Genomic DNA, 10,998 nt, shown 5'->3' with positions numbered 1-10,998 from the left:
GGCTAGTGATATGCTGCCCCCCTTTTTTCTAAGGTAAGCAACACATGCTTAAATGGGAGCAATACATTCTCTCACCAAGAGAAAACTGCAAAGATTTGTTTAATTCAAAATAACATAATGCGCTGATAAAAGAAAGGTAGCATTATATATACTTCCAAGGACTAAAGGATACCTAATATAATAGAAAATGTAGAAAATGCCTTTAAATCTTGTCGCAACCTTATAAACTTTGTGAGGTGAGAATTAGCTCACATGATATTGGAATTGCAAGATCTTGGACTTGTTCGAAAGCTGAAATAATTTATTAAATGAAACTAATTTCTTGTCATTCTAACATTGTTTAATGTCTAAAAAGTGGCCTATTAAACAGAATGGAGACTCTTAAAGAAGTCATGACTCCGGGTAACCCCAAAAATAATTAAGGTAAATGAATCCAAGGACCATTCAATTGGTCCCATGGATCCACACTGTAATCTAGTTGTGGATGTTATCATATTTATCTTCTGAGCATGGATATGATCAAATCACCAATCATGGCAATCTAAACAGTTGGACGATCTTTCATTGGCCAACTTGTCTATTCATGCAATCAACTTAGGGTTGCAAGAGATTATTTTTGGTCCATGATCAGGCCATAAGATTTTTTCCTTTTCATATTTGGATTGTTTTTCTTCTTAAAAATCAGAATCTTACTTGTGGATCTATATCTAATCCCCAATGCCTTGTTATTGTAAGAACTCTTGTATGTTTCCCAAGTGAGCTCAACTACAATAAGCAATGAACATAGATTGCACATGGCCCAAAAGTAACCATGATTCATTAATCACCACTATACAATTAAGGGGCAAACAAAATAGCCAGCAAGAGATAAAATGGCGTAGCCATCCATTTTACAGGCCCTTAATTATTTAATTGGATTTGCTCATCTTATTAAGATGACAACGGGGCTGTGTGCAGTCCATGGTGATCGATCTTATGCAATGGGCCATATGATCAGAGTGCCGTAAGTACATCCTAATCTAATTTTAAACTTCCCATGAGAGAAGATGGCCGTTTGTCACTTGGAGTGAAGTAGATTAGATTAATCAGTCGCCAATGTGAAGTAGATTAGATTAGTCAGTTGCCAAATGTGAAGTAGATTAGACTAGTTAGCAGGGGCCTTTTTGGGTGCCATTTAAAAAGGAGTTCATCTCATATTAATTATTTAATTCTAATCATGTATTAGAGATCGCAATTGTTAGATACCAATGTAAATTTTATACAATTAACTAAAATGAGTCATTTAAGTGGCATCCAGCCTGTTTGTTTAGCGCTAAATACATGTAGACGATGATAAATAAGCAATTAGGATAATTTTTTGCTGATTGGTTGAAAGATGATCAGAAAACTCAACCTTGTAATTGGTGGGCCTGATCATGATGCATGTATATGTATATGTTATATCAAAAATCATTTTAAGACAAGAGCCCAAATAAGAGAAGTCTAAATCTCAACCTGGACCGCATCTCAGAGAACAATGGGAATTGAATGCCACCGGAGCTTATGAGCTACGGAAGTGTTGGATTTGGCTCATTTTATTGGCTCATGCCTTCAAACATTAAGACAAAATGTACCAATGAGGTGTGATGAAACATGTACATTATGGTGAGGCGCAGTGGTTACTGATACAATCAAGTTACTTTTGAAGAACCATACAAAGTAAACCATTGTTACTATTTACCACTGCTTTCATGTATTTGGAACTTAGGCCTGCATGGATCCTCCGCTTTCTTGAATACGAGAGAATTGGAATCTGAACAAGGTTGCGTTTGCTCTTAAATCTAAAATACCTGCCAACTGTAAAAGCACCTAAATCAAAGTATTTTCATTGTCTGCTGTTCCAAAGGATATTGATGGCCCTATCTGATTTGACTCAAATGGACCACTACACACACGAGTAGGCCCACTAATCAAAATAATACTTCAAACAAGTCTCGTTAAACATTATTAATAATAACTAAGAATTCTCATTACAAAGTAAACTAACAGAATTTCAAATTGCAAAGGCAAACACCCGTGTGGGTTTTAGTTTTGTTCTACTCCAGAGAGAGAGAGAGAATTAACGGCCGCCACCTCCACCTGCACCACCACCTCCACCCCCTCCAAAGCCTCCACTGCCGCCAACACCACCACCTGCACCACCTCCTACGCCACCACCGGCACCAAATCCTCCGCCGTGTCCAGACCCTCCACCAGCTCCTCCGCCACCACCACCACCAAAACCACCGCCCCCTCCAACACCACCACCCGCACCCCCTCCTACGCCACCACCCACTCCGAATCCACCACCATGCCCGGACCCACCTCCAATGCCACCGCCTCCACCAGCTCCTCCGCCACCACCACCACCGAAACCACCGCCCCCTCCAACACCACCACCTGCACCCCCTCCTAGGCCACCACCCGCTCCGAACCCACCACCATGACCGGACCCACCTCCAATGCCACCACCTCCACCGCCACCAGCACCACCTCCACCACCAATTCCACCGCCAGCACCGCCACCTACACCACCACCCGCTCCAAACCCTCCACCATGACCGGACCCACCACCCAATCCGCCACCGCCACCTCCCCCGAAACCACCACCCCCTCCAACACCACCACCTGCACCGCCTCCTACACCACCTCCCGCTCCGAACCCACCTCCATGACCAGCACCACCACCAACACCACCCCCTCCACCGCCACCAAAGCCACCGCCCCCACCAGCTCCACCACCCACACCACCACCCGCACCACCCCCGGCGCCAAACCCTCCCCCTAGACCACCGCCCCGGCCACCGCCAAACCGCCTGCCAACAGGCCCGCCAAACCTACTCTCTTCTTCGAAATCTCCAAAGGTAATTGCACTCAAATGGAAGAGAATGCTGAGAAGAAGAAGCAATGCAGGAAGCCATTTTGTAGAAACACCCATGACTCTGTTTCTTTAAAGCCAAAGGCCTTTGATTTCTCTCTATCTCTCTGCTCTCAACAACATCAGAATCTTCTCCTTTTATAATAATCTCATTCAGCGCTTCTCTTACTCTCTACCATACCCATGCATTTATGAGTGCATGTCTGTCTACGCGTTTGTATAGTTGAGAAGATGGCAGGAATGCTTTACAACGGACTCAAGTCAAACAACTCGAGATAGGCCAAATTGCAAGTTGGCCGATCTGGCCGACTAGAGATAAGAATCGTGTGATCACGATCGACCTGACGAATGAGGCCCATTGCTTGGGACGTGGGTGCACCGGTGGATGTTCTGAACCATCCATCTCGTGGGCCCTGCAAGGGATAAGAAGAGGGGGTCTCTGTCCAACCGATTGTACCACAAGTTATAGTCCACCAGCTGATAACTTCCAATCTTCTAAGTGCATGTGAAATCCAACTGTTCCAATAAGTTAGTCCTCCATGTGGATCATTTGGTGCAAAAATCTATCCTATTTTCTCATCAGGTGGGCCATACTATTAAAAATGGCCGACCATTGATAAGTAGCAAAATACGATTGCGGTCCACTCAAGTAGTGCGTATGGATAGTTTTTTCACAAGGGGTTCCCCATGTCAACCCTTTGGACGGGTTAGATGTGGTCCGCACATGAAACGTTGGAAGGTATCCGCTGGATGGGCCATAACTTACTGTCCAGCCGGTTGAACTTAAGACCATCTCGAATAGGATAATTGTAAATGTCATATGTTCCTGCAATCCTAGTCTTCTGCATTGTATCGTTGGCGTTCCATGTAGACGGGCTAAAAACAAAAATGGTCAATGGTGCCTAGTTCAATGGGAAACCAGGTCCCATGATAGTCGGGCTGCCTTAATGTATGTGTTGTATATCCACGCCGTCCATCAGTTTTTCTAGCTCAGTTTAGGGCATGATCCCAAAAATTAAGCAGATCAAAATCTCAAGTGGACTACACATTTGGGATTGAATGTCCACTATTAAAAAATTTTTGGGGCCACATAAGTTATGTATCAAGCTGATATTTATGTTTTCCCTTCGTCCTGGTCTGTGTGACCTCAACAGGTTGGATAGAAAATAATCATTACAGTGGGCCCTGGGAGCTTTTGTGGGCATTCAATGACCATTTCCTGTGGTGTGGTCAACTTGAGATTTTGATCTGCTTGATTTTTCTGACCATACCCTAAAATGATGTGGAAAAACTGATGGACGGCATGGATACACAACACATATATCAAGGTGGGCCCCACCGTCAAGGAAACAGCCACCACGGGTGACACCTAATCGGCTCCCTTAGTTGTGGCATTGTTGTGATTTTTATTTTATTTTATTTTATATCACCACTGGTCTCTCAATCTGTGCTTTCACTATCCATTCCCTTTGGCCTTGCTACCGTGAGAAATGGATGCCTTATCATACGATCCCTCCCTGATGTTATTTGGTGGGCCCTGCGGTGAATGCTTGGAAAAAAAAAAACATATTAATAAGGCAACTCCAAGTACTTGTTTGGAAATTTTAAAACAAATTCATCTCATATGATTTATAGGAATTATGTATGAAGGTGTGTTTGGTTGCACCAAATTTCAAGAAAATTTGAACCATATTGGACTCACTAGTCATGAAATAAGATGATATTTGGTGCAACCAAATTCACCCGTAAGAGTCATGAAATATCATGTATTAAGGCATGTGCTTTCACTATCGACAACTTCTCCATATCGTGGGATAGGCATGTCGCCTCCATTATTTCTCAACAGTCATTACGGGAAAGCTCGTCATACTGCTGGCATAGGCCGATAACTCAAACATAGTGTCTCATACCGCTATGCTTGGCTCATGAGTCATAATAGGATCGTAACACACTACAGACTTATCCAAAGGGAACGATGGTATTCTAGATTCAATTTAATGTTATCCAACGTTAAGAATAGACAATGATTAGCCATGCATTGGACTAATCCAATTGACATGGGAGAACTACAGCATAACTAACATTGGATGCAAAGTATCATGTATATTACAATTACTGTCGGTCATCCATGTTCAACATCTGGTCAATTAAATAAGTCTGGAGTGTCTGACCCAATCCGGGCCACCCCCTAACTTAAACATTTTACAAAGCTAACACCACCACAATAAAAATTCTACTTACTATCCAAAGTAAACTAGATAGTCATTAGGCAACTTATTAATGTTACATACAAACTCTAAAATCAGATATTTCATTCATTCAGACATTTCATCAAGCATATTTACAACCAAAAGTAAATAACAACAGAATTCGCAATTACGAAGCCTGTGTAACGATAATGGCCCATGAAATCTAAATCACAACATAGTTTCAATAACCGAGATTCTCAATGATTGATAAAAGGAAACCTATAAGGAAATGGTCTACACCTTAGAGATAGATTTTTCAATCTCTACACCTAGAGTTAATTAGGGTTTTGGGGAAACACCGGATTCAAAAATAATTTGAAGATCTTTTGTGAGAACTCGAAGAATCTAATGATAATGAACCGGTAGGAAGCACTCTTACCTCTGACTGCAATTTGAGGGAAGGATGCAATGGAGAAAGAAAAGAGTTAGGGTTTGGTTGAAGGGGAAAGGTAAGGGAAAACAATAAGAAACCCCCAAATCTTCTCCTCTTCTTCTCTTTTTCTTTAGTTTATGGCAAATTCAGATGGAGTAAATGGTCCCAAAGGCCAGGTGTTAGGTGTATTAATTCTATGGGAGGTTATTTCACATCATAGGGGCCCATGGGAGGGTGCATGATCGTTTCAACATTCGGATATGTCGATCAACAAATAAGGTCCTATGTAAGTTCAACGACTATCGATTGTTGATCGGAATCATTACTATATATATGGATACGTACAGGGCATTAACCTAAGTTAGTTTCCTAAGTTTAATCATGATCTAATAGTCTGAAAGCCATAACTTGGACAAAGAGTAGATGTGGCCATCTAACTTGAGTTCATAATATTTCTTAAGGGCATTCGCACATTCCATACGCTTAACTTGTGAGCCTAAATTGAATTATTCTAGTTGCGATCTTAGCTCAATGTCTGCGATGGACATCAAGCTCGATAAGATGGACGTCTTCCTATAGTTTTAGATTTAACGGACCATGAACAAGTGATCCATAGTTAATTCAGTTAGTATGTGAATTTCTAAAATAAGTTAAGCCACGAGACTTCTCATGTAATATGATCAATGTTTGGATTAACTAAGTTCATGACGTTGCATATTCACAATTAACAAAAATGGGTATTCGGCCCTAATTGTCTTAAATTCACCGATTCTAGGGTAGATAGTTTACTTAGTCAGGTCTGTAAAGTCTTCTAACAATAGAGCTCGTAGCCGTACTAGGGTTTAGCACGAAAATTTTACAAGACATCACACTCTCTCTGCTATATTAAACCCTCAGGTGCATTTGACTAGACATCTCTTATATTTTAGACTATTAAAAATATATAAAAGCATTTGTATTTGTCCCAATAAACCCAAAATATATAAAAGCATTTATATTTGCCCCAATAAACCCTAAACCGTAAACTATAAATTCGAGGTCATGTTTGGTTAATGAAACCTTGCTTGCATCTCAGCCTTCCGCAAAATTTTGAGGCCACCAATGAAAGAGAGCAAGATCCAAGCATTTGATCTAATTTCTTGCCAACATGCCACTCATGCAGGACATCCTGCCATGAAAAAGGTAAGACCTACCATAGCAATCACATTTCGAAAATAAATTTGTTCTGCTCACAGGTTATCCATTGATTCAAATAATGTGGCCCATGTGATTAGCAGACTAGCTTGATTTTCGTATCAAGTCATCTTCGTGGTGGGATATATTACTTTCGTGCTACTGATGTGCTGCAAGACTGGCATGTACACAAAAAAGTTGGTACAGTGCCACAAGTTGTGGTATTTTGCTTATGGGTAATTAGTTCTCAGCAAGGTGTGTAGTGATTTCAGAAAAAAATAAATAAGCTGGACGAAGACATTTATGATGCCCAGATGAGAGAGAAAGTATGCCAAAACAATCATTTGTTCACCATCAAATTTTGAAATACATGAAAGAAAAAATAACACAGGTGTGATGATCTGAGCCACCCATTGGAGGATATTTTGGAATAGCAATTGGATGGTTAGAAAGTAAATAATTGAGGATAAAAGACTTCCAATCAGTGTCTAGGATGACTTATGATTGTGATTTTGGCATATAGCCCATCTCGTGGAACGAAGGAACCATCCATGTCTTCTTTCTTGTGCCGTGTCTACAAAGCTTGCTTTTATATATATATATATATATATATATATATAGAGAGAGAGAGAGAGAGAGAGAGAGAGAGAGAGAGAGATGGGCATATAACAGGCTGATGAGTGTCGAACTTTGCATCATATCTCTGGATATGAAAATATTGTAAAACAAACGCCAATGAAGAAACTAAGATTATCAGAGAGATTTTCAATAATCTAGAAGTTGAAGCTAGTGATCATATGCTCCCCCTTTCTTCTAAGGTAAGCAAAACATGCTTAAAGGGGAGCAATACATGCTCTCACCTAGAGAAAACTCTCAAGGATATTTTGTTTTATTCAAAATAACATAATGTACTGATAAAAGAAACGTAGCCTCCTCTATGTACTTTTGAGAATTATGCAAGCCTAATATAATAGAAAATGTCCAAAATGCCTTTGAATCTGGTCATAACCCTGCAAACTTTCTGTAAAGTGGGTATAACCCCTCACACTAATCTTAAACTTGCCCAAAAGCTAACTCCGTAGTTTGTTAGATGAATTAATTTCTTGTCATTCTAGCATTGTTTAATGCCTAAAAAGTGGCCTTCTAAACAAGATGTGAGGCTTATTAAAGAAGTTACAACTCAATGTAACCCTAAAAATAATTAAAGTAAATGAATTTGATCAGGACCATTCAATTGATCCCATGGACCTTGTGTAATCTAGTTGGGATGTTATTATATTTATCCTCTGATGGCATATGTGACCCAAATCACCTGTCATGGCAGTCTAAATGGTTGGACTAGTCAGATCTTTCAGGGGCTGGTTTGCATCAAAATAGATAGATGGGTTCCAACCGATTATTCTTGGTCTATGATCAGGATGTAAGATTTTATTTATTTATTTATTTATTTTGATATTTGAACTGTTTTTCTTCTAAGAAACCATTATCCTACTTATGAACCTATAAATAATCATCTGTACCTTGTTATGCTATGAATTCGTATGTGGCCCAAGTAAGCTCACCTACAATCAACAAGACCAACAAAGTCCATAGATTGCACATGGCCCAAAAATAACTAGGATTCATTAATCACAACCATATAATTATGGGGCCCACAAAAATGGACAGTGAGAGATAAAATGGCATTGCCTTTACAGGCCCTCAGTTAATTAATTGGGTTTGACAATAAGGCAGTCTGTAATCGTAGTCCATAGCCCATCGTATGCAACAACCCACACGATCCACAAAATCAGAGGGCCTTAAGTACAACCTAATCTAATTGTAAACTTCGCATGCCAGGAGATGGTTTGTCACTATTGCAGTGAAGTAGATTAGATTAATCAGTTGCCAATGTGAAGCAAGATTAGATTAGTCAATTGGGGCCTGTTTGGGTGTCACTTAAAAATGAGTTCATCTAATTTTATTTAATTATAATCATGTATTAGAGACTGTGATTGTCAGTTACCAAGAAGCTTTTTATACAAAGTAAAGTAAGTTCATTTAAGGGCCTGCTTCGTAAAACTTGTTTTCAGCATTTATCACTGAAATAAGCTATTTTCTAGTGAATTTTGTACATTCAGTTGATTGTCTGCTTTCTTGACTCTGTGATCTGAAAAATGTTGGACTTTTGATATTAAAATTAAACGGTGCTGTCGTCTATCTCGACCGGTTTCCTGAGGTGTTGGAAATCCAGACCCCCCCTCCCCCCCTCGTTTGTGCTATATGAGAACTTCCAGATCAAATATAAATGTTTCTTTCCATTTCTGGTGGGCCACTTATTTCTCTGCACTACCTGCCTGTTATTAAATCAGCTTAGAGTAGTTTACTGACACATGCTACGATGACACTGGTTGCTGATTTCACTCGGATTCTCCTTGGGTGGATCAAGGCATACGTTACAAATGAGATTGATGGCCCTATTTGATTTAACTCAAATGGGCTGCAACATGCACAAGTGGGCCCACTAATCAAAATAATACTTCAAACAAGTTTCATTAAATATTATTAATCATAATTAAGATTTCTCATTACAAAGTACACTAACAGATTTTCAAATTGCAAAGGCAAAAACCCGCGTGGGTTTTAGTTTTGCTCTGCTCATAGTGAGAATTAACGGCCGCCACCACCACGTCCACCCCCTCCGAAGCCTCCACCACCACCAACACCGCCACCTGCACCACCTCCTATGCCACCACCGGCACCAAATCCTCCGCCATGTCCAGACCCATAACCAGCTCCTCCTCCGCCGCCACCACCGAAACCACCACCCCCTCCAACACCGCCACCCGCACCACCTCCTACACCACCACCTGCTCCGAACCCACCACCATGCCCAGACCCACCTCCAATGCCACCACCTCCACCACCACCAGCACCGCCTCCACCACCAATTCCACCGCCAGCACCGCCACCTACACCACCACCTGCTCCAAACCCTCCACCATGACCGGACCCACCACCCAATCCGCCACCGCCGCCGCCGCCGAAACCACCACCCCCTCCAACACCGCCACCTGCACCGCCTCCTACACCACCTCCCGCTCCGAACCCACCTCCATGACCTGCACCACCACCAAAACCACCCCTCCCACCGCCACCAAAGCCACCACCCCCACCAGCTCCACCACCCACACCACCAACCGCACCACCCCCGGCGCCAAACCCACCTCCTCCCCCGAGACCACTGCCCCCGCCACCGCCAAACCGCCTGCCAACAGGCCCGCCAAACCTACTCTCTTCTTCGAAATCTCCATAGGTAATCGCACTCAAATGGAAGAAAATGCTGAAAAGGAGGAGCAATCCAGGAACCCATTTTGTAGAAACACCCATGACTCTGTTTCTGTAAAGCCAAAGGCCTTTGATTTCTCTCTATCTCTGTTCTTAAAACATCAGCATCTTGTCCTTTTATAACCATCTCATTCAGTCTTTCTCTTACCCTCTACCATACCCATGCATTTATGAGTGCATACCTCTCTCCGCGTTTGTACCGTTGAGAAGATGGCGGGAATTCTTTATAACAGACCCAAGTCAAATAACTCGAGATGGGCCAAATTGGAAGTTGGTCGATCTGGCCGCCACGCGATCAGAATCTTGTTATCATCATCGTCCTGGACGAATGGGTCCCATTCCTTGGCATGCGGATGCACCGGACCATCCACCTGGTGGCCCTGCATAGGTGTAGGAAGAGAAATCGGATTGCCTACTTAGTTACTTGTACGCTCTTATCGTACTGAGTAAACCATGAACTCATGTGGTTTATCCGCACTGTCAATCCGTTTTTTCCATATCATTTTAAGGGTTAAGCCCAAAATTGAGGCATATCCGAAGCTTAAGTATACCATACTACAAGAAACAGTTAAGCCCAAAATTGAAGCATATCCGAAGCTTAAGTATACCATACTACAAGAAACAGTGGAAATATTGATTTCCACCGTTGATAGCTTTTTAAGGCCCCCCGCTGATATTTATTTGTCATCCAACCTGTTCTTAAGATCACACAGACATTGATGAAGGGAAAACAAAAATATCAGATTGATCTAAAACTTCTGTGACCCCAAGAACTTTTCAACGGTAGATGTTCAATTCACACTGTTTCCGGTTGCGTGGTGCACTGGAGCTTTGAATATGCTTGTGTGTGTGTGTGTGTGTGTGTGTTTAAGGACCTAAAATTATCTAATAAAACGGATAGACTGAGTGGATAAAATTCATGAATGGTGGTGGGCCCCCACATAGTTTAAGGACCTAAAATTATCTAATAAAATCCGCTT

At 41.7% G+C, this 10,998-nt stretch overlaps 2 protein-coding genes across 2 annotated transcripts; both read right to left on the bottom strand.

Annotated features, from left to right (window-relative positions):
* Positions 1 to 2,098: 2,098 nt before the first annotated feature.
* LOC131244129 (glycine-rich cell wall structural protein 1-like) lies at positions 2,099 to 2,956 on the bottom strand. The gene has a single exon (XM_058243785.1). It carries the CDS (start codon positions 2,954 to 2,956, stop codon positions 2,099 to 2,101), a length of 858 nt encoding a protein of 285 aa, XP_058099768.1.
* A 6,384-nt stretch (positions 2,957 to 9,340) lies between these two features.
* Positions 9,341 to 10,060, bottom strand: LOC131244122 (glycine-rich cell wall structural protein 1-like). Its single transcript, XM_058243780.1, has one exon. The coding sequence runs from the start codon at positions 10,058 to 10,060 to the stop codon at positions 9,341 to 9,343; it is 720 nt and encodes a 239-aa protein (XP_058099763.1).
* Between the last annotated feature and the right edge of the window lie 938 nt (positions 10,061 to 10,998).

The sequence above is a fragment of the Magnolia sinica genome, chromosome 1 (genome assembly GCF_029962835.1).
Source record: "Magnolia sinica isolate HGM2019 chromosome 1, MsV1, whole genome shotgun sequence".
NCBI lineage: Eukaryota > Viridiplantae > Streptophyta > Magnoliopsida > Magnoliales > Magnoliaceae > Magnolia > Magnolia sinica.
This window is presented reverse-complemented; position numbering and strand designations above follow the sequence as displayed.